Source organism: Piliocolobus tephrosceles, chromosome 2, assembly GCF_002776525.5.
Source record: "Piliocolobus tephrosceles isolate RC106 chromosome 2, ASM277652v3, whole genome shotgun sequence".
NCBI classification, from domain to species: Eukaryota; Metazoa; Chordata; class Mammalia; order Primates; family Cercopithecidae; genus Piliocolobus; species Piliocolobus tephrosceles.
In genome coordinates, this window is record NC_045435.1 from 25,811,357 (window position 1) to 25,836,482 (window position 25,126).

General features: G+C 37.0%; 1 protein-coding gene across 5 annotated transcripts in view; it reads right to left on the bottom strand.

Moving 5' to 3' along the window:
- The window catches only part of ROBO2 (roundabout guidance receptor 2), a 1,747,433-nt gene that overhangs the window by 156,612 nt on the left and 1,565,695 nt on the right, over nt 1-25,126 (bottom strand). For all 5 annotated transcript variants that reach the window (XM_023184990.1, XM_023184988.1, XM_023184991.1 and 2 more), the window contains 3 exons: nt 16,041-16,198; nt 12,026-12,146; nt 110-248 (listed from right to left, as the gene is read on the bottom strand). In XM_023184990.1, the coding sequence (XP_023040758.1) occupies nt 110-248; nt 12,026-12,146; nt 16,041-16,198 (418 nt within the window). The remainder of the gene's footprint in view (nt 1-109; nt 249-12,025; nt 12,147-16,040; nt 16,199-25,126) is intronic.

Consider the following 25,126-nt stretch of genomic DNA (forward strand, 5'->3'; position numbering starts at 1 on the left):
GGTGGCACTGTAGCTGTAGGAGTGTGTGGTGGTGGCACTGTAGCTGTCCTTTTCTTTCTTAATTATTCACTGGTTATCTAGCAATCTTCCATCCATATGATGGTCTTACCTTCCTCTTGGCAAGTCTGCATCATCCTTTTTCCACCTCACAGTTGGTTGAGGATCTCCCTGGACTTGACAACGAAATTCTACAGCTTCTTCCTCCAGTACCACCTGGTTAATTGGCCTCCTGAGAAATGTGGGTCGTTCTTGAAAAAAAAAAAAAGAAACAATGGTAAAATGAGATAAACTATTATACGTGCTGTAATTACATTATGAGAAAAGCAAAGGAAACCTAATTTACTTTTGGTACACAGGTACCTAACTCTGTGGCCTTGTGAGTCCAACAGCATTCAATAAAATAAAATAGTTTGGAACAAAGGAATAGCTACCGTTTGCACTTAAGACGATACAACCTTTGGAAAAAATATTAAATTGATTTTTCACTGAATCCCTGAGCTAAATCAGGTGGATCCTATCATAAAAAATCAGAACACTGAATTCTACAGGAAAAAGAGATTAAAAATGATCACAATAATCTATTATCAGGGTTCAATGTGGGAAAACTAAAAGTTGAAAGGAATAAAAATATTTTAAAAACCAAATATTAATATTCCTCAAGAACACTAGAGAAAATAAAAAAAAAATGTGTACTTTCGCACATATATATAACCTAAATTTTCCCACTTAGGCTATGATTTGATAAGGACTTAATATTCCCATGAATATTTTAACTTCATGTATGGAAAGCTGTCTACCTGATTTTTTTTCTTAAATACAGAGACTGCCATTATTAAATGTTGCAAACTATTTATTTATCAATTTTTTGAGGTTTTCTCCAATGGTCTTCTCTTAAGTGTTTGAGATATTTATCCATTTTTATTTTACTTAATTTTATGTTTTTTATTTCTTCAGTATTCTGTTTTACTGTTTTCATCCTCTCTTCTTTTATTAATCTGTATTTGGCACTGTTAAATTGTATTCTAGCACTCTTCGACATGAAGCTAGAGAAAAATAAGTCCTTATCCATAAAAATCTTTTCCTGTCCATAAGATTCTTAGCTTCTGAGGATATAAAACAGAAAGCGGTTTTATGTCTTGCTAAACATTGGCATTCCTTGTCCAGGTTCTTTCCTTTTGGATAATGGTCTGAGACTGGAAAAGTTTTCATTTAAATGTTAGTAACCCATATCTAAAAATCACAAACAAATGCAATCTTGCTACTTACTGAGGTAGGAAGAGAACTAAGCCAAGGAAAAGAAAGATGAGATTCATAGGAAGTTGACACAATGTATCGAGCCATCCGGACATATTTAGCCACCTGGGACTTGAGTTTCAAACCTTCTAATTTAAAATTTTGTACACGGTGCCACAGAAACTAAAATGTATTTGGCAGGAAAGCTTCAAAGAAAATAAATTACTTCAAATAATAGATTTTAAGAGTATAAAATAAGAGTATTTGATTTTAGTGACTAAATCAAGATCCATATTTATAAAACAAATGTGTGAGTTGCAAGATAAATATTTTAGTGCAATAAAACCAACTATCATTGGCATTTACAAGGAAGACAATTGTATCTCTCCAGAGAATTTGACAGTAGGGATCAAAATTTTCTGCGTATGCTTGAGTATCTGTAGTCTGAGACTCAAAAATCCCAAGCCATAAAACAAGGCAAATAGAATTTTATCATGAAAAATTTTGTAAACGCAGAATTGACAAGCAATCCATAAAAACGAAAGAAAAACATGGTTGCATCTAAAGATTTTAGACACCCTGAAAAAATTAGCAGCAAATTGTGCCCCACAGACAACAGAACAAATTTGCGTGTCGGATAAAATAATGTAGTGTGATTTTTTTCAACTCTGGACACTATGTACCCAAAACAGCTATTTCGAGGCTGGAATAGTTGGTATTGAGCTATCATTTCTGGTGGTTAAATAGGCAATAGGATTAATATATCCTTATGAGGGTCCCAAATGTTAACAGTAAAAAATAAATAATTAGCATAGGAAGCAGGATTGACTTTTTCTGTGCTATCAGGTGCAGCTATTCATCCAGTTCATCCAAAAACTACATTAACCCAATGTTAAAGAGATTTGAGACACTATTGATATTACTCAAGACTGAAAAATGATTGATCAAGAGGAGACCCTTCGTGTTCCCTTTGATTCTAGTGGGAGTGTCATACTACACTCTGACACTGGAATGACAAGCTGGAGCAGTCTTTCTCTCATCCACTCACTCATTCAGCACATGTGAATACAGCCACCCCTAGAGACTTTGACCAAGTGGTCAAGCTGGTGAACAGTGAGCAGCTTAGTTTCACTGGGGAAAGTGGTGAGAGACAAAGCTAGCCAGAGAGGGAGTGATAAGACCGTGAAGGCCTTGTTCACCACTCAAGGACTGTGAGCTCTGCCCTGAGGTTGACAGAGAGCTACTGAAGGACTTTAAGCAAGTAAGCAACATTTTCAATAAGCATATGAAAAAGGGCTTGTTGGCACGTCTGTGAAAGATAAAGTAGAAGAGAAACAAAGTCATGAATTAGGTCAAAGGGTTGTTGTAAGAAATTATTTCAGCTTAAACTGACACAATGGTTCATAGGATCTGGAAAAGGGGACAGAAAAGAGAGATCAAAACTGGGGGATCAGTCAGACGCATAGAGTGAAAAGGAAACTCTAGGAAGTGTCTCAACTTTTCATTTAGCAAACTGAAACAGAATGGCAGGTAAGACATGGATAGTGTGTGAGTGTGTGCATGTGTGTGTGAGTTTGTGTGTTTAAGCTCCTTTCATCATAGAAATGGTGAGGATGAGAAAAATGAACCTCTTATGCCTAAGCCATTGTTAAGCAGATTTCTATTACTTGAAGTCAAATTTTCAATGAGACAAAGGAGGTTACTTATATAATAGGAAGGGAAATAACAATACATATGATCAAATCTATAGATATAGTTATTGGATTAAAAAACATCTAAATAATGAAGGAATCAAAAAGACTTTTTAAACATGATGAAGATATTTTGTCATAAATTAAATGCGAAAATTCTCTTAAAAGTAAGATACAAAAGTTATGCCCATTGAAGTCCAGAACAAGACGGGCATGCCAACGTGAAAAATCAGTAAGACAAAGGAAGTGTGAGCACTGAAGAAGAACCAAAACAACCATTACTTGCAGACACTCTGCAAAATATAACAATGCAGAACGGTGACTTTGATAACTGATAATTGCAACAAAAATAAGAAGTCCATAGGATCATTGCAGCAACTGACAATATTGGAAAACGTGAGATTTTTAGGATTGCTAAATGCAATCAAAAGCAAAATACAAATACCTTTGATTCTTTAATAAGAGAATAATGTTAAAGGATATATATATATCAGGCAAACTTATACACTGAAAAACTGTTAAGTCATTGCAATATTAAAACTACCTATCTAATATGAAAAGTTTTCATGACATTATGCTGGGTATACAATAAATTGAAAAACACTATGTGAGACCAGTTCCATGAAAATACTTACTTATATTTTCAGGAAAACTTTGTGTATGCTTTCCTTAACTGGCTAACAGTCACAAAATCACAACATATAATTAATCCAAATGGCCAAAGTTACATCAGAAATGTCACAAACTAAGCTGTCCCTTCCTCAAGGGGAGACCATCAGGATCCTTAAGGGCTTTTTTGGTCATCGTACTTGTTCTAAGCCTCATTGTTTTCTATAGAGACACGTGGAAGCACTTGATTTATAATTTCAAGAAGAATCAAGACACAGGATCCCTGCTGCTGTTCAAATGAACTCAGCAGGGGTGCAGAACTTCACAACGAACCTTCTCTCTTCCCTGCTACCCTCAAGCAGAGTCCAGTTGCTTAGCAACTGGATAACCAGAGGAGCATATGTGGTATACAATTTTTGCAAGTCTGACGTTGGCTCATGGTGAAAAAATGTAATTCGATGGATAGAAAAACAAAACAAAACAAAACAAAGGCAAAGAAGAAGTGAGATGAAAGTCACCTGCATGTATGTGACACATCAACATGGGTTTTATACCTGGGTATTAGGATGTGCTGTCCAGCAATGTGACATGGGGAATTCCTGAGATACTGGAGCTTGGTCACATATTTTAAAGTATTATTCTGAGAATGTCCATAGCATCCTTTCTAACAATTATCTCTAAACTGTATTATTCATTATTCCAATTGTTTTTTGTTAATTATACTAAACTCACCTTCTGCTTTGCAATTTTCATAATTACCCACAGAAAACATTATGTTAAAAATTGTAGGTTTGCCTAACATTTATTTAAGTGGAAGAAATTTTTTGTAAGAATTATTTTCCACTTTTCTTAAACAACTTTATTTCCAGAAAATCCGAGAATCAGAAACATAAATATGAAGACTGAAGAAGTTGTACAGGCCAAAAATGTATTTCAAATGATTTGCATTTGCAGTGGCAACTGTTACAATAACCAAAGACAAAACCAAGCCCCTTTCAGACAGAAATTCTAAAAATTACAAGGAAGTGACTTGAGTCTCCCCTTTTGACTCAAAATCATCTCCAAAAAAATGAAAAGCTCGAAGGATTAGAAAGTAAGTTGATAACAGAACCATCCAATGCATTGATAAGTGATCACACTCAATACCTATTAATGCTCCATAGAGTTTGGACAATTCGAGCTCCGTCCACTTAAAATAAATATGCATGAAAATCTTAAACTATTGAATAACAAGCAAACTTAATTTTAAAACGTGTCAAAACAAGGTCACTGGTTTCTTCGTGTTACTACCTTATGTCTGACCACATATTGAAAAACGGGGAAGAAATCTCAAGGGTCATTTGCTGACTGCTTATCAATTAGATTAGAGCCTCTCTGAATGGGCTGATCTCTAATTATATAACTGCGGAGTGATCAGAGGCAATGTCTTTGCCAATGCAATTAACATTTTTTATGTGAGATTAACAGGATTTGAATCACCTGCATAACTTGCTTACAAGATTAATCTCTCTTGGGACAGTGGTGTTGTTTGCCAGTTGTTTCTGTGAAGTACAGCCCTCAAGTAGTCAGTCTTGTCAATGTAGTTTCAAATTGGCATTTTGGAAAAATCCAACTTTATATGCAGCTATAATAAAATCATATGCCAAGTCTCGTTGTAGTTATGTCAAAAATAATCAGAAAGCAAATATGCAATTTAACACAAAATACCATAAATCTGAAATGTGGTTGCATAGTATCTCTTAAGGTCCTCAGTTACATGAAAAAAATTAAGTGCCCAACAAACAAATTTCTCTTTTTAGCTGTATTCAGTCATCGAAAATGGCTTTAAAATTGTCAATGACTGTGTTATAACAGCTATTTCTCAAATGACCATAAAATTTTACAAATAAACTTTGCTCAACTTTATAAAACTAGTGTTATGGCAATAATTACATAGGTGGAGTTCTTTAAGTCCTGTAAGACCAAAGCTATGTAACAAAAGAACACTGGAGTTAACCACTGCTTGTAAACCTTATCTTGACTTCAGCTCACCCAGAAAAGACCTGCCACCGTGTAGTGTCAATTAAATTGGAAGTCAGATGGCCCTGGCAGGTCTCCTTTTATTTAACTGGGCATGTATGAGGTGAGAGTGGGTTCAATAGTTATGGAATGTGAATTATCATGCCCTTCCAGAAAAAGACTGAATGATAATGATCAGGCTATCTGAATGTGATTAAATAAATCCTGACTGTGTTAGTTTCCTTTTGGTTAGAACTTTCCTTGCCAGAGAAAAATCATCCTATGAAGCAAAGACAAATATAGATAAATGTTCTCAGAGGAAAAAAAAATGCCTCTCTCACCACCTATTAGAGGCAAAGTTTCATGTTATTGCTGATAACATGACATAAGAGTCTAGGTGAGAGCACGGACTCCGTCTGTTCATTCCACCATTAGTATTTAAGCACTTAAACAGGGCATAGGACATAGGAGATGCTCAATAAATATACTCAAGAAAGGATTATATTGCCAACAACAATCTTAACACCTCATGTTCTTAATACTTAAATTAATACCATATGCTATTAATAAAATACAGATATTTCTTAAAGTGTGGGTCCTAAGGATCTTCTCTCGTAGCATTATCTATGACTATTTCAACTACTCTCAGGTTATCAACTATTGTCTCTCAAAGACTGAAAACCAGCATCACAGCCACAGTCTCTGTCCTCATCCTCCCCATAATGGTTAGTTCTCAATCTGAATATCATATGGTGAAAATAATCAGTTGGCACAGAGTTTCCAGTAATCTTTTTGAAGAATAACAATTAAATATGAATTAACAAAAATAGATCATGTGCCATTTGAAAAAAGCTTCCAGTGAAAAGACAAAGAAAAATGTGGTATTTAGCCTTAGTGGTGAGGGATGGTGGGGAAGAGAAGCTAAGAGGGAATAAAGGCAGAGAAGCATCACAAGATAATTTTACTTTAAAAAAAGGGTTATTAAAATTCTGAGCTACAGCAAAAGAAACTATCATCAGAGTGAACAGATATTCTACAGAATAGGAGAAAATATTTACAATCTATGCATCTGACAAAGGCCTAATATCCAGATGTACAAGGAACTTAAACAACTTTATAAGAAAAAACAAACAACCCCCATTAAAAAGTGGGCAAAGGACATGAACACAAACTTCTCAAAAGAAGACATTCGTGTGGCCAACAAAGATGAAAAAAAGTTCAACATCACTGATTATTAGAGAAATGCAAATCAAAACCACAATGAGATACCATCTCATGCCAGTCAGAACGGCAATTATTAAAAAGTCAAGTAACAACAGATGCTGGTGAGGCTGCAGAGAAATAGGAACGCTTTTACACAGTTGGTGGAAATGTAAATTAGTTCAACTGTTGTGGAAGACAGTGTGGCGATTCCTTAAGGATCTAGAAACAGAAATACCATTTGACCCAGCAATCTATTACTGGGTATATACCCAAAGGAATATAAATCATTCTATTATAAAGATACATGCACATGTATGTTCATTGCAGCACTATTCACAATAGCAAAGACATGGAATCAACCCAAATGCACATCATAGACTGAATAAAGAAAATGTGATACAAATACACCATGGAATACTATGCAGTCAGAAAAAGGAATCAGATCATGTCCTTTGCAGGGACACAGAAGGAGCTGGATGCCATTATCCTTAGCAAACTACTGCAGAAACAGAAAACCAAACACCACATGTTCTTACTTACAAGTGGGAGCTGAACAATGGTAATATATGAACACACTGGGGCAACACACTGGAGCTTCACAAAGGGGCATGGTGAGGGAGAGTATCAGGAAGAACAGCTAATGGATACAGGACCTAATACCTAGGTGATAGGTTAATCTGTGCAGCAAAAACCACTATGGCACAAGTTTACCTAGGTAAAAAACCTACGCATCCTGCACATGTACCCGGAAACTTAGTAAAAGTTGGGGAAAAAATTAAGTAAAATACAAATTACAAAAACAATACTCTCTGCTACAAAGGAACAGGATGCTATAAGTAAGGAGGAATTAGAGAAAAGAAAAACCAAGGAGGTTTAAAATCTAATTAATGAAAACATGTTTGACAAAGAAAAATTAAAAAAAAATAAAAATTTCATTGAATTGTTTTAGTTGAGAGTTTTCAGATTGAGATTGCTTATCACCTATATAGACAGGAAGATAAAAGAGAATCAAACTAAGGTAATTTACTGAACCATTTCAGAACACTGGGGTAAAGAGAGTACCAAACATTTGGAAAAAAAAGAAAGAAAGAAAGAAAGAAAGAAAGAAAGAAAGAAAGAAAGAAAGAAAGAAAGAAAGAAAGAAAGAAAGAAAGAAAACTGATCACATACAAAGATAAAGGAATCAGATCACAGTAGATTTCTCAAGAGCATCATGAGAAGCTAAATGATATTAGAGTCACAACTTTAATATTCTAAGCAAAAATATTATTTAAGTCAAATTCCCTAACTAAAGTATAATTCTAAACTAGAACTCTAAGGTTTGGATAGAGTAAAGGAGTTTTGGTTGGAATGTGCTCCAAGCTTCAGCCAAGCAGAAAGAAGTTGAGAAACCCCCTTCTGAAAAGAAGGGTTCACCAAGAAACAAACACAGCATGTAGAAAACAGAAGATCCAACACTACAGATGAGAAAGACAAAATCAGAATCAGGTTTATGGGGTAGACCTAAGGAATAGCTAACCAAGTCAGATCAGGCAGCCTCAGGGAAGGCTGTAGTGAAGGGGACTTAATAGCTAAAGTCTAAAAAAATAGATTATAGAAGATTTTATAGATCCTGTTAGAGATTTCAAGAATTCATGACAGGTGTAGACAAGCATAAGTAAATGGGAAAATGGGTTTATTATTAATTCAAAGAGGAACCAAAATAGTACCAGAAAAGAAATATGGTCATAATACTATAACATTCAACTCACAGTCAATAATATTTACATGACTATAGTAACTCAAATTCTGAATATTAAAATAACCAATGTTTCTGAAGTTCATATACTAAAAAGAGAAAAAGAAGGAAACGTGGAGGTGAGAAGGTGGAGAAGGAGATATAAGTGGGCCAAATCGTCATCTTCCATAATAGGAAGTGAAACAATGCATGACATTGATACAATGATAAATAGCAGGTTAAGCACATATTCAGAAATATGGAAACAAATCCCAGAAGAACTAGATAAAACAGAATGTAAAATGATGAGAAATGTGTGTGTGTGGGCGAGACTGTGTGTGTGTGTGTGTGTGTGTGTGTGTGTGTGTGTGTGTTGGGGCAAGAGATTCCTGTATTTCATTCTAAGATTTGTAATATTTATTATGTTTTACAAATGTTACACATAAAGTAAGTTTTCATGTATTGCATTGATAAACACCTGAAAATCATTTTAAAATCCACGTCATTTTTAAAAACCAGTCGAATTTTGGATAGCAGTTCTCTGAAATCTACTCATAATTAGAAACTGAATTATTTACTTCAACTCTACTTTCTTTGCCATCCAGGATCTTTAGAGCTTAACATGTAAACTTCCAGGGGCTATTCTTCAGGAAGGGGTATAGATTAGGCCATAGATGTGAATGCTATTGTAGACTATGATACCTACTTCTAATTTTTAGATTGGATAATGCCCAGTTAATTAGGATGTTATTTCATGGCCAAAAAAGATTAGAAGATCAACCACAATACGTGATGCGTGGAGAATGGCACAGTAACTTTTTAAAATTAGGTCACACTGATCATATCTTTGATATGACCAAATGGCACATTTAAAATATATAATGTTGAAATATTAAACTATAAAACTTCAAAGTCCAAGCCCATTAGAATCAAAATACTTGAAGAATTGAGAAATTCCTTTTCCTAGCAATATGTCTCAGAAAGTAGATAGCTATTATATTGGAAAAAAACCTTTAATCCTTTCATTGTTTTTCTTGGCATTTACAAGTGAATTACATTTCTTGAACGATTAAATGTTACTTTACTTATACGTATACTTATCTTTTTGAACAACGAAATGTTACTTGTTCTGTATAACACATCTTAAGGTAAAGATTGAATTGCAAAGGACATTTAAAAACCTTCTGTAGCTGCAGAATGGTTATAGTAGCCAGACCTTTAAAAGTGAAATTGCTGCTCCATGAAAATAAAATTGTATGAAGTATAATCAGTTTTACTTATGTAAACATTAGGTCAAAACTGATAATATGTAACAATGCTAAAATATAAAGAGTTTTATTGGAAAATGTGTATTAGATGTAGGAGTACCAGCATAAAATAGAGAAGACCTCTCTATTAATAGTACACTGTTTCTTTTACATTCTCTAAGAATAAGGAGCCAAGATACAGAAGGGGTTTCTCGGGCAATACTTGTCACATCCTTGATTTGGACCATCACTTTCTTTGTTGTTGTTTTGTTTTTCTTTTGGATTTGGATGTTGTTTTCTTACCAATAATGGAAAGTTAGTTTTTCCCTCAACTTAATCTTGTACTTATCACCCCTCAGGTCAGTTCTGACTAGCTTACACCATCTAATAAACACTTCTCAGTTTCCTAAATCAATTCTGCCAGGGGAACTGCCTCTAGACAAATTCAATCTCTTTGGATGATAGCTATTTTCGACATCATTTAGAAGTTCCCACACAACTCTTGACATGTTTAGGAATCCCCAGTAGTTCTCATCATTTCTTTAGGGAAGGTACAGTAAATATTTCATGAGGATGTCTCATTAGTGGTAAGTCTAATTGCTTCGGTAATGACATTAAACCCTTTCAATTTCCTTCTGAAGGCAGTCTATGCTGCAGTAATACAGCTTTTTTTTTTTTTTTTTTTTTTTTTTTCCTATTCCAGAGTTTGTGGTAGTTACAGAAAAAAAGGAACGAGTGTTTCTTTAAATAGAAGAGCTGTACTTGTGGGCTTTCAATGCTAACGTTCAGTGACCAATAATATCATATCTTCCCAGGCAAAGCTGTATTTTATTCATTACAGAGTGCAGCACATCTTGAGACTCTTATAGAGGACGGCAGGAAATGCAGGGGCAAACTCACACTTGTCTGAGCTCTGCAGGATAGAAATCTACATGCATACTTTGAACAATTTTAGTTTTTCTATTCAATTCCTTTAACGAATTATGGGCTTTCTCCTAGCTTTGTCATTTGGGACTTCAAGCTGCTTAGTAGCCGCAGCGAGTGTTACCCGAGATTACCCAGTGCTCAGAATGATTGAAAGGAGAGGTCTGCATTCTGGTACACATGCATAAAGCACAATCTTAACACTTGAAAAATAGCAGAAACCTTAATACAGCTCTTTCTATAGTGGCACCCCCATTACACCATGGGATGGCATCTCCCAAACTAGCAAAAATAAGTTTCTTTAGGGACCTCTGCAGGGCTTTGGTGCCACACTTGCGTGTGTCCTGAGTAATGACCACAAACAGGGATTTTATATCATGCACAGAAGTAGACGATTATTTTACTGGTACTGAAAAATAATCATCACAATGATATTTTTGCTCTTAAAACATCACCTAATATCTGCAATAGTAAAATGTGTAATGAAGATTGTATATATACACATGTACATACACATACATACATATATGTACACGTTTGTGTGTGCATGTGTGCATCTATAAATGTGTGTCTAGACAGAGGTTTGAATAGAACTTCAGTGTATTCTAAAAGGGTGTTTAATTTTTTAGTATATTTAGCATATCTATTTTCTCCATTTTTTTTGTCATTTTATCTCTCTTTCAATCTTCCACATTTGCCTTGTAGTATTTTCCTTACATTTGTTTCCTTGACCATCTTTGTCCCCAGTTTTCTCCTTTCTGATACTTTATCCACCATTTATGTGATATGGTTCTAATCAGTTTTTAACCTATTAATTGCATTTATCCAGCTAAGGAGAGCCTTGGTTCTTAAAGTTGAAGGAACATGAATATCATAACAAAATATCTCATTTTAGGGGTCCTTTTTCTAATTTTGAATTTATATGTGTGCATACATAGTACTTTTATCAACAGTTGAAATTATAAATACTTCAGTTGGAATTTCTAAAAACTGGGAAAACAAGTTTTTTTGTACTATACTCTCTGATTTTTAAAAGTCCTTACCCTGTGTCTTGCACATAATAGCTACCTGATAAATGCATGAGAGTGGAATGAGTGATAAACTTTAGATAGATGTAATATCTCAAATAGGCTTTGAGAAAGAACATACTTTCACCTTTTGACGAACTCCAAAATCTAACAAATATATGAACAATGTAAGTTAACTGAAGCTTCAAATAATTTTTTCTTTACATCAAAGCTTTTATTGGAAAGACAGAAAACAAGATAATTCTAATTTGTCACTGCTTAACACAAGTCATAAGTAACTGTCCTTATATGACCCAGGTTTTAATGTTAGTAATACTTAAAAGCAAAGAAAAATTGATAAAAATAAAAAAATTATAATTTAGAAGAAAGTTTTACCAAAGACAGTCAGCTCTGCTGGGTCACTGTCCCTTTCTCCCACCATATTGGTACCAACACAAGTATACATCCCTGCATCACTTTTCCTGGTATTGGAGATCATCAGTTTTCCACCACGGATCTGTTAAAATCAAACAAAAAGAAAAGAGAAGGGAAAGAAAAAGGAACAGAATAGAAAATAAAAGGTCATTAATAAATAGTTTTGAGTATTTAAGCATATTTGTTTCCCAAAGGAAAAATCTCGCCCATTATTTTGGCATTTGTAGGTATGCTTTCTTTTCTTAAATTCACCCTCAATATAAGTTTCTATACTTTCTTCATAGAAAATATTTTTTAAGGCAGCTGTCCTCTCTTTCTGATCCCATTTTGAGTCTTGTGACTGACCCCACTAAATCTTCACACTGAAATTCATCTGAATAAATTGCTACTGTCATTTGTCATCAGAGACACTGATATTCATTTCAAATAATCTAATAAAACCCATCTGAATCAGAGGGATTTGGAAAGTATATATATATATACATATATATATATGTGTGTGTGTGTGTGTGTGTGTGTGTACATACTTTCTGAATATATATGTATATGCAGTATTCTGGACACTTAAGAGACAGTAGTAAATCAAATGGTAAAAATCTTTGTCTCCCTAAAATTCACATTTCAACTGTTAGTATTAATCATCTTTGTCTCATATTACTTGTATTGAAGAGATAATTCTTGATGAAAATGGCAGGTTGGATAAAAACAATTTATAAAATGGTAATATGTATTGGTATGAATCATTAGCATCTAATAGGTTCCCCTTCAAGATTTCTTAAATGAGAAGCATTTATTGGCTGATAAAAACAAATGCAATAATATTAAAATATGTATTTGCTAAAGAGAACATTAAAGCCGAGTTAGGCTTTCAGTAAATGTATAACTCAGTTTCTTTTCCAGTTTTTTTTTTTTTTTGTATTCATTTAATTCAATATTAGCTTTACAAGGATTGAGTGTTCTTGAAGAAATACAAGATAAGAACATGTGGGTTTTCTCCATTATTTTTTAATTTCACAGGCAAACACAACTCATGTAGGTTGGCTCTTATCAGAGATGTTTCAAGATTTACAACTTGTCATGCTATAGAAAGGAATTTTCAACTTTTTTTTTACGTAGGCGGAAAAGACCATTAACCTGTTCTCAATTCTGTCTGAGAATTGAGAATAGAATAGAATAAAATGAGAGCTTATAAAAATGGCTATGAAGGTCATTTCTCCTCCCCCTTGAAGCTGAGAGCTAGGTAATACGACTTGATTTGACCAATGGAACTAAAGCACATATTTCCCTGGAAGAAAGGTTCTTGTACATTGCGTCTTGCCTTCTCTTGCTGAGTTGGAACCCTGAGACCAACATGGGAACCTACTGAACTAGCCTGCTGGAAAATGAGAGATCATAAGGAGGGGAACCAAGATATCCAGCTGAGAGTCAACCAATTGCCCGACTTGTGAGGAAGGTCATCCTGGATTATTCAGTTGCCAGCACTCCTTTAAATAGGCAAGAGCTAAATGCTATAAACATAAACTACCAATCCTTAAACATTGGCTGATTTTACTCCATCATCAGGAGTACATTTTCATAAACTTGGTACCCAAGCAAGCCCACTGAGAACAAAACTCTCTTTGGTAATGTCAATCTCACAGTGTTAACAGTCAGACTAGTGTTGGTTCTCAGAAAATGATACCCCAGAATGTGGTGCTTTGGCTTTCTGAGCACTTTGAATTAAAGGAAATTGTAAGTCCTCGGAAACTTCCTTAACATCAATGTCTCTCTGACATTCCTTTGTTTCTGTCCCCTCCTTTGCCCCAGGAACAGAGAGGGGAGCTCTCTGAAGTTCCCTTACCTGACTGAGAAAAGGTCTTCCAAAAGAAACACAATTGCCCTAAATCCCCTGTCTGAAATCTCATTAACCTGTAAAGATTAATTACCAAAGAAGAAACTAAAGGTCATTACCATGCCTACTGGACAGACTGTTCAACTATTCTTCTTGGGGTTGTTATCTGAGAGACTTTATCTACATAATACGAAAACCTTTGTTTGCAGTGCAGTTCTGCCCCTCACCTTCCCAGAACTTGTCACCACCTCTCCCAGAGGTCAGAGGAACTTTGTCTCAGGCTATTGTCTATTTGTTGAGCCCATTCATCTTCTGTGAAGATCATTTAATCTTCCTCTAAAATTGCCTACTATCCCCACTTCCCTCATCCTATGAAGAGGGTAATTAAGCCTCAACCATCTATCCCTTCCTTGAGTTTTATACTTTGTATGATTCCCTTGCACTTACATATAAATATTTTTCTATGCTTCTCTTTCCATTAAACTGTCTATTGCCAGTTTATTTCAGCGGACTAAAAGACTTAAATCTTTGAAGGGTGAAGGGAAAAATTCTCTTTTCCTCTATACCAGAAACACATGAATATACATTGTTATCTCTTCCACAGCCTATCTGGTTCTGTTTTATGTTGTAATCACACTGTGTACATTGGCCGGGTGTGGTGGCTTACGCCTGTAATCCCAGCACTCCGGGAGGCTGAGGTGGGCAGATCATGAGGTCAGGAGATCGAGACCATCCTGGCTAACATGGTGAAACCCCGTCTCTACTAAAAAATACAAGAAATTAGCCGGGCGTGGTGGCGGCACCTATAGTCCCAGCTACTCGGGAGGCTGAGGCAGGAGAATGGTGTGAACCCAGGAGGCAGAGCTTGCAGTGAGCCAAGATCACACCACTGCACTCCAGCCTGGGCGACAGAGCAAGACTCCATCTCACACATACACAAAAATTATATATATATATATAAACTATATATATATTAATATAATAGATGTCAATATTTTCTAGATTTTCTATTAAAACGGCACATTTATTCAGTCAAATGAGAAATTATCTTAAATATATTCACTCTCAGTTGTATTGAATATAAAAATTTTACTACTGAATAATATCAGAAATTTAAGCAATTATATACTATTTCTGCGGGTTGGTTCTCACTTAAAAACTTCACATACGAATGTTGCATGGATCCTCTGAAGAAATAAAATGATTACATGCCATTCCCCTGTTTCTGTGTGTTTCATTTTGAATATTAATCAGCTGATGAATCTGATTCTAAATTTCCTTTGAAAAGTTATTTTTCCGCATGAGCTAACATGCAGAATCAGTCAGCTCTTTTGATTTCAATTTTATTTCATATCTATTCAATCTGCTTTTAAATCAATTCATGTATAAAATTTTACTGTTATAAATATTATTTAATTGGAAAAACTGGAAACAGCATTTGAGATATTCATCACCTTAAATTATTTTCACTAATAATTTTTGAAAATGGTGCAAAATTAGATGTAGTTAATGTGGTTTATGGCTATCATTTATAGTTTAACACTCATGTACTGCATGGCTAACAGAAGCTTCTGGAGTTTTTGTAAAAGAGCTAAAACATCCGCCGGGCACGGTGGCCCACACCTGTAATTCCTGCACTTTGGGAGGCTGAGGTGGGTGGATCATGAGGTCAAGAGATGGAGACCATCCAGGCCAACATGGTGAAACCCCGTCTGTACAATAATCACAAAAATTAGCTGGGCGTGGAGGTGCCCGCCTGCAGTCCCAGCTACTCGGGAAGCTGAGGCAAGAGAATCACTTGAAACCAGGAGGCGGAGGTTGGGGAGAGGGAGATCGCACCACTGCACTCTGGCCTGGGCGACAGAGCAAGACTCCATTTAAAAAAATAAAAGGGCCAAATATTACAGGGTAAAGATACAATTCAGATTGGTGCAATTATTAATATTTCATGTACTCTGGATGTACATAATTTTTGTCTCTTATAGTCTCATTCAAATGTTTTTAAATCTTTTCAAGGCAGTATAAATTGTAATTAACATTCAAAACCAATTGTATTAATAATAAGTGAAAGGATAAAATACATCTCTTTTGTATTTTGAGCCTGAAATTTCAATCTCTCTGGGCCATGATTTTAATTTAACTCACGCTTATTCTTTCTTCCTTGTCATCAATTCGAACTTTGTCTTTTTTCCAGTAGATGGTGGGTTCTGGGTGTCCCCGGGGAGGCTGGCACTCCAGGATTGCAGGCTCTCCAGCTGCCACTACAACATCTGTGGGGTTTTGTCGGAAGTCATCTCGTAACACTGAGGAAACATAATTACAGGAAAAGAAAACTCAGCGACGGTAACTGAAGCTTTAAGGTCACTTCAAGTCTTGTTTACCTTGTTCTAGTAAAAATTGCCTGGATTTTTACTGAGAACATAGCCACATCTGCCTTAAAATATTCTAGAGCCAACATAAATGATCATCAACAGGAGAATGGCTGACTAAATGATGATGCACCTTTGGTCAAAAATTCAATTTTAAAAATGAAATAAGTCAAAAAAATGAGAAATATTCATGTACAGTTGTGTGATTAAAAAAGCAAGGTGCAGAACGCTTCATTAGTATGATTCTGTTTTCTACATAGAAACTCGTGTGTGTGTGTGTGTGTGTGTGTGCGCGCGCGCGTATATATATATATGCATGTGGTTTGTGAGCCTGCAAGCCTAATGGTCTGTGAGGGAAAGAGGGGTGAGAATTCTTTGAGAAAGTCCTTTCTCATGACATGAACAAGATCCACATTGTTTTCATTACGCTTCAGAAGACAGACTCATAGTTCACCCCTGCAGCACACTAGCACCCACATACGCAGGGCTACATTTTCATTCTCTCTGCAACTCCACCTGCCGAGTGACATCTGGGCAGCGTGACATTCAGGGCAGAGATATCCCTTAGAGCAGTTTTGCCTGTCTGAAATTTCCTTCCTTTCATTAAGGAGAACAGCAGGTTGGGCCTCCGCTGTAACCACCGAAAATCTGGCATGCCTGCCTCTCCAAATGTCACCTATCTATCTACTTGTGCTTCTCTGCTCCGGACAAGATGAAAAGCCTGAAGAGATGGCCCAGCCCTAGAGGACCGCGTTCATGCGGTAAATCAGAGCCACGTCAATTTTAGGGTAAACATTCAAAAAAGTAGTTGAGATCAGCAAATGTACCATATACTACAACTGCCTCGGCTTTTCCTGACCGGCTTCACTGTTTCTGTGCTTGGACATTCCAACACTGACATGTTTGGTTCCAAAGTACCTCGAGGTAAAAGGAACCTACACGCGCGCGCACACGCACACACACACAGACACCCGCACACATCGAGCTGTTTGAAATCAACATTAGGCAGCTTGTGGTAGCCTGGTATGTAAATCACGTGCTGCGAGTGGGAATTAGGTCAAACCAACTGCCTTCCGTGTCCTATAATGAGACCCAGAGTGCTGAAGTGGTTCAGCACTCTGCTTCTTTGTTGTGCCAAGTCTGTAGGTTAATTGTCATTCTCCAAATAAATAAAACTCCCTGTCCTTAAAAGAGCTCCAGAGAGACAACTCAGTGACTTCTAGGGTTTTTCTTTTCTCGTCTCTTACAACACATCCTTTAACACGGTTTTCCATCTTAATGAAGTCATGGCCCTTTATGAGATTAGAGAACCTTGTCTCTTACTGAAGGAGCAGTAAGAAATAATTCAGCACAAATTGTTCACTCTCAGTTTATAAGCTGATTAATTTACCGCTTTCACTGCTAAAGAAATGTGTTCCATTTTAGCACGGTGAACTGCGTATTTTTGGCCCCCTTGTCGAACTGGCAAGAAAGGTGTGATTTATATGCATAAGGTTTTGCTTCTGAATGGGCTGAGGAAAGAGTGCATTTAAATGTGACATTCATGCAACCTGATGAGAAGGGGTTAACACTGTGGTTCCCTCTTGCAGGTAAATCCTCCAGGGAGCAAGCTGGTGGCTCATTTATATTCTAAATACAGAACAGCTGCCTATTTATGCAATGTTAAGAAGTGCAAAAATATGGTAACAGGGTGATGAGCACCCCTACCATATCCGGTACTGGCAACAAATGGTGTTTTGGCAGGCCCTCAATCTGTTCCAAAATGGCACATCTGGCCAGTTGAAGGGCCTTCTCCAGATCTGGTCTCCTAAAAAATGGTATGCCAAAAAGCCTAAGCACAAATGGTACTTAAGACCATTGCAAATCATTCAGAAATACAATGTTACACCAATTTGCTACAATCCATTTTTTTTTAAAGGCCCTTTGACATGAGGGACAAAAAGAAGAAAAACATCATAACAAACTAAAAGGACTGCTACTCTTTAACAATAAAACATGTGTTTATGGCATTCAACAAAAAGGGGGAAAATGACTCCAATTTGCAAATGAAGCCAAGAAATCTAACATCAACTGTAATTTTAGGCTTTCAGACTATTCAGCCAGAGAGTAGGGTGAGATAATGATATAATTGATACTGTACCCTCTTCAACTTGTAATATGCTCTTTGGGGTTTGTATAGCACTCAGTATATCCGTTTGTGTTTGGTGATATCATTTATTTCACCCTAAGTCTTCAGGATATTGTTTCTTCTCTCTTTCAGGTGAACAACATGCTTTTCAGCAGGTTCCAGCACAGCAAGCCTAGAACTTATTTTTAGAAAAAGGAGTAAAATCATTTTTACTCTTCTCGAATTTTGAAGGAAGGTATGTATATTCTGATATTTGTTTATATGTTTCTGGGGTCTGTACATTCATAAATGTAAGAAAAATAAAATAACATCTCTTGCTTCCCATTTTTGTGCTAATTATTAATTTCTGCCTTGGTTTTGCCCTGTGCTCTTTATCGGAGCCAATAAAGACAAGAAAGTGTTAGCCATGGTGAAGTATTCCCATGTGTTGGATGAAGAGAACTGAAATGGTCTTGTAAATGTAGAGAACAGCAAAGCAATTTCAAATTGTAAGTGTGTGTGTGTGTGTGTGTGTGTGTGTGTGTGTGTGTATTCCCCCTAAATCCTCTACCCTGGAAGGAACTGAAAACTCTATTTTCAAGTGTGGCTTGACAAGTATGTCAAAAGAAGAGCACATACCACTGTGTGTGTTACCCTAATTCTCCAGAAAGTCTTTAAATATGATGAAGAGAAAGAAATCCGATGAGAGCGTAGCAGTACGTGACGTTTTAAAGAAAAACGATATACTGTTTCCATAATGGCTGTGTTAATGTCCATTTATAGCAAGTCGTAGGGGCCAAGGGAAAGCCTCCCCTTTGCCCTCTGACGTTTCACTGAAAAATCAACTCACAAAAAGCAGATTACTTGGAGCAAAGGTATATAAATGTATTAGCGTGCCCTGAGGAGAATCACAGAGTCATTGCCTAATATCGCTGTGGTATACCGATGCTTATATACTCTGTTTCTTAGGGGAAAGGGAGATGAGGAAGGATAGATACTTTTTAGGCAGAGTCAGTAAGCTTCAAGAACATACAAGAGCCTGGGACAAAGTCTTTTCAGCTCACAAAGGGACCATGGTTTTTGGCGAAAAGTTTGCCCAGGTTTGCTGTCCAACTGCCGTCTTCCTTCCTGCAATATCACTGGAGTTCCTGAACATCCAGGGAAGGGCCAGAGGTAACGGTTGTCTTCTCTGGCAGGTGCGGACTTTAGGCAGGTAAGAAACTTTGGAGAACGGCTTCATCCTGTGCTTTGAGAGACACAGAGGACTGAGAGATGGGGGTCTGGAGGAAGGAAGGTCAGAGAGATCTCCAGGCTTCCTCTGCAGTTCAGCATGTCCAAGTGCTGCTACAGGAGCTAGAAATTATGTAGGCAGATAGTGAGGGCACACAAGTCCTCAGCGAGGCTTCCCTTTCAACAAAAAACAGCCCCAAATAATTTCTAACAAAGAGCAGCCTGTAAAATGGAGCTGCAGACATAGAGAAGCAAGCCAGAAGCTTGCACGGTGAATGCTGGCAGCTGTGCCAACACAAAGGGATACCTGGAAGCCAAGTCTGTTCAACACAGAGGCTCCGCCTTCTGCTTTTTTTTTTTTTTTTTGTCACCACAGGTGCAGTAAAAAAGCAGGCAACATGGTGCCAGCCAGGTAGAGAACTCACCCGCATAATAAAGGTTAAGGTGGGGTGGCCAACTTCTCCACACGCTATGTAAATGACACACCTGCCCTACTCTATCCTTTAAACCCTGTGGAATCAGACATCGCATCCTCAAGCTCATCTGTAAAACCAGCCGCCTCTGGTCGCACACTGGGAGGAGGGCTCCGAACCCCTCCCTCTGCACAAGGCCGCGTTTCTCCTTTGCCTATTAAACTTCTGTTCTTAAACTCACTCCTTGTGTGTCCGTGTCCTTGATTTCCTTGGCACGAGACAACGAACCTTGGATATTACCCCAGACACTGCTTTAGTGACATATTTCAGGGTATCAGTTTCTGAGCCCCAACGAACTATACAAGGGTCTGCTTTTCTCAACACCCTTACCAATATTTATCTTTCATCTTTCAGATAGTAGCTTTTCTAACAGGTGTACATTGTACCCAGTAAATATATAAGACATACGATTGCTTGTCAGATAAAAATACAATTTTTAAAATTTCATTTAAAAAGAAAAAGGATACAGTAGGTACATTTTAATATAGAACTTGCTTGTAGATCTAAGATAGAATACAGGGTTTCAAATCTCTATGGAGTGGGGTGGGGGGGATATGTAAATGGCTAGAACCCAAATATTCATTTCCATACGTGAGCTGGAAAACGCATATAAATAGTTCACTTAGCTAATCATAATATAACCTGAATTATATTTTCCTGTTTTTTACATTGGGAGGCACGATGACTTAGGAAATTATTTTGGAAAATTGGAACATTCTAAATTACTAGAGTACTTGATACAATATAGGTCACATCTATGACATAGAGATTTTTGACAAATTAAAATTCTGCAAGTATGTATTGAATATGTCGTCATGTGCTCAACGCTCTCCCATGACTTGGTTAACAAATACATTAACAAGAATGTCATGAATGACAAGTGCCTGTGGTAGGCCCTTGCTCTTTCTCCAATGGTCACTCCCTTCTGTTATTTATTCCCTTTGTGTATACGCTCCCCTTGAGCATGAACTAGACCTAGTGATTTACCTTTGATGAACAGAATGTTACAAAGTGATAGGATGCCACTTCCAAGATCAAGTTATAAAAGATTGTGACTTGCATGTTTTAGCTCTCTCTCTCTCTCTCTCTCTCTCACTGGGGTTTAGAAAATGACACCCCAAAATATGCCACTTTAGACTTTAAACTAAGAGCACCCAGTGAATAGCAAATAGAAGAAAGAGCTTTCTCTAACGATCTCCTGTCTACCTAAAGATCCTGTCCTCAGAAGATATTCAATTATTTGAATTCCTTTTTCAGATATCTCATTAACCAGGGGAAACTGGTGCATACTGCAGGAAGAAAGACCAGAGTTCACACTGCACCCAGAGCCCAGGGAAACTTTGTCCCAGGCCACCCTTTGTTCTTCAGACCCATTCATCTCCTCAAAAAATCACTTATTCTTCTAAAATTGCCTGTATCTCCCACTTCTTTCTCCTCTGTGAAGAGAATAATTAAGTTTCAAGTATTTGACCTTTCTTTCAGTCTCATATTTTGTGTGGCTTCTATGCACACGTGTGTGTAGTAAACATGTAGCCTTTTTCTCGTGTTAATATGTCTATTGTCAGCGTATTTCAGCAGACTAAGTTATTGAATCTTTAGAGGGAAAGTCTGAATTCTTCTCTTACTCTCTTTCATATACTTCCTCTGATCATGCTGGGTGCCATGTTGCAGAATGGAGAGGCCAGTTTGGCAAGGATCTGAAGTCACCTTCCAGCCAACGGTTGGCAAGAAACCAAGGCACTCAGTCCAAACACCCTTGAGGACTCAAGTCACCATTGAATTTTGCAGCTATTTGTTACGAAGCAATAGGTAACTAATAGAGTGCCTTTAAAAAGTTTTATGTCCAGCTGTGATTTTAGAGCTTATATCTTTGACTCCTGCTTCCTTATAATCCCATATTCTTTCCCATCCCAAACCCTGTCTGTTTTGTCTTAAATCAATAGTTCTTAGAATTTTTTTTAAACCTCAGTCTAGGCAAATCACTACATAGTCATTTCCATCTTAGTTTATTAAAACAAATTAGTAATGACAATGAGGTGAGATTGTATAATTAATGGACTTCTGAAAGATATATTTCTAAGCCACAATGTGCACATGACCCCAAAGAAGTTATTAGAAGGGTAAAGCCTAAAATGTTCCTGATAAAAGAACTGGCACACATCATTGAATAAAGAATACTATCTACAACCAACTAAATATTGTGTGAAAGATAATCTAAGAAAAAACTGTAATGAAAGGTATAGCCAACAGCAGTTGAAAACCACAGGTAACCCAAACAACACTGAACACAAGGTTTTCTTGCAGTAAGGTTTTGTCTCTGTGTATGTGTCAGAACTGCTGGAGCTACGTGGCACGATGACATCCAGACTTCTCAGTAGAAGACCTCTAGTCTCAAGCAGTTCCTTATAGGACATACATTTTAGTTTGCAAATACAGTTTCACTAAATTATGATAAATAGAAGTATACTCAGGAGCCTTTACTTATCCATACATATAATATATATAATTATGTGCCGATTTTCAGTAAGAATTTTTAAAACTTGCTTTTAAAAACTAATTAACAGGCACCTATAATGACACTTTTAATCGATTTTTAAAATAACTTGTTCTACGATAATAGCCAAAATTTAGTGAGTACATACTATGTGCCAAAGACTGTGTTATGGATATAGAATAGGTCATTGGAGCCTCATCTGCTGTGTTAGGTAAGTACGGGGTTTGAACCCAGTGTGTCTGACACTAGAATTTACACAGTCATCATGCTGCACTGATTTGCAATATCATCTGGGTCTATTTATCCTCTCTCCACTGCCCTAGTTCAGAATGTCCTTATCTATTCCATGAATTACTGTAAGAATATCCTACTTGACCTTTTTCTCTGATTTCTCCTTTAAACTTTCCATTGTAGCTAGTATGAGTTAGCTAAAATGCAAATGTGATCATGTCAATTCCCTTTTTAACACTTTTTAATGGCTCTCAAGATACAATTCTCTTCTTAATATGATTTCAAATGTTGTTTGGAATCAGGTCCCTGCATATGTCTCCAGGCTCATCAGGGACATTTCTGTTACCGCCACGCCCTAGGGATGTGAAGGAACACTTAATTATCATTGTACGTTGGCATATGATGGGCTTTCTGCCTGAAAGTCACTCCTAGCTGTCCCTTTGTTCTCTTACTTTTGCCTATGCCTTTCTGGAGTACATATTCTTCATTCCGTGTCAGCTTTGGACTCACTCATCTGAAGTCTTTCCTTATCTACTTAACTGGACTGGGTAACCCTCCAAAGAGCTCTCAAGTTGAAGGGTATCAGAAAAGTTAACCAAATATTATTGATTGGTTGATTTAATTGATGTGCTCCTCTTTGAGATGTGTATTGCAGCCCTTTTTTATTACATAAAATAGACCACAATGTTTTAATTTGATTTTAAAATGTCATTTATGAAGAACAGTTTGAGTTGTTTGGAATTGAGAAATAGAATCCTTGGCTTGCCTATCTACATGCTCATGTATCTGTAACATAAAAGCCAGATAGTTCAAGAAGATCAGAAATCAACGACTCAAAGAATAAAACAGATTTATGTCAGCCAGAAAAACTTGTAGCACAAGTTACAGTATATCATAGTAAATTATTACAATGGATTAAGAGGAAAAAAAAGTGATGGCCACTCATAAAACTAGCACAGATTATTCCCCCAGCCCTACCAACACCACGGCCACTACCACCACCACCAGTTACCACAGGGAATGACTGGATGTAACCCCAGCCAGCAAGCAGCTCAGAACTTCCACTCTGCACATGAAGAAAGCATCCTCTCTCTTCCTGAACTGTGTGGCTGTAGGTAGCAGCCATGCTTTGAACCCATGGGGAGCTCGAGCCTCAGGATGAAACTGGAACTATGAACAGAGTGTAAAAAAAATCTGGGTTTTTAAGGACATGGCTGGACAAATTAATTCTGAAAACTGTGCTAGCTTTGGACTGTCTAGATATGTTTCCTTTTATATTTAAGCCAGTGTAAGTTTCCCTTTTCAACGAGAAGCTCCCCACTGACACGGCATAATAATCTTGTATTTTTCTGAAGTTTTAATGACGAAACAACTGAATAAAGATTGTCATTCACAAGAGACTACTTTACTACATTTGGTACAACTGAACAAAACATGGTCAGGATGGGCTAGCCACCAGTCAAATAGACAATAACATCTGAACATGTGGGCATAAGTCATAAGTGGTTTCTTCTGCACAGAAGGGGAATGGGAAAGAAAGAGCTCAGTGGGGAGACATCCGGGGGCCGCTGTGCAAGCTGACACTCTGGCACCCTGCAGCATGATGACACCACTGAAACAAGACGCTCTCACCCCCACCTCCAAGGAGATTCTGTGTACGGGCACATTCACTGAGCGAATGATCCAGATAAACCAGCGGTATGAATTGGAGCATACTGAATAAACAAGAATGCCCTGTGACTTGTTCATTTTCAAGTCACAGCATTTTGTGAAGTCTAGTATTCTGCAGGGAATAAAACACACAAACACAAGCATCATTCACACAGGAGGAATGGCCAGCTTCGAGTTTCTTAGCCAAGTCTTTATTCTTGAATCCTTTTTTTAGCCGTGTTCTGTCCTCACCCACAAGATAATCTGAAGTCCTGCTAAGAGTGCCAAGTCTTCCTTAATGTTTTCCATTAATGTTTAGAACTTGCTGAAGGATTCTTAGAAACTGCATGGAAACATTGTGCTGTCTGTAATTTGTATCCATAACCTCTGTAATGCATATGTTCTCCTCGGGGACCAAGTGTTGAGATCATTCATAAACTCTTGGATCACATGTGGCACTGCAAACTGGTGACATCTGACCACGGCAGACTCTCGGCCTGTCTCTGGCAATCATTTCCTTTGGTTTGCAGTTAAAAAGCCAGCAGTTGGCGTGCCTTCAACACTTGGAAGTCCTATTTTTGGCAAAGCCTAGCATGTGATATTTGACAGGGATCTGCAGAGCCTACCCATTAACTTATGAGGAAGCTGTGGATTGAAGCTAATTAATGTTTAATCAG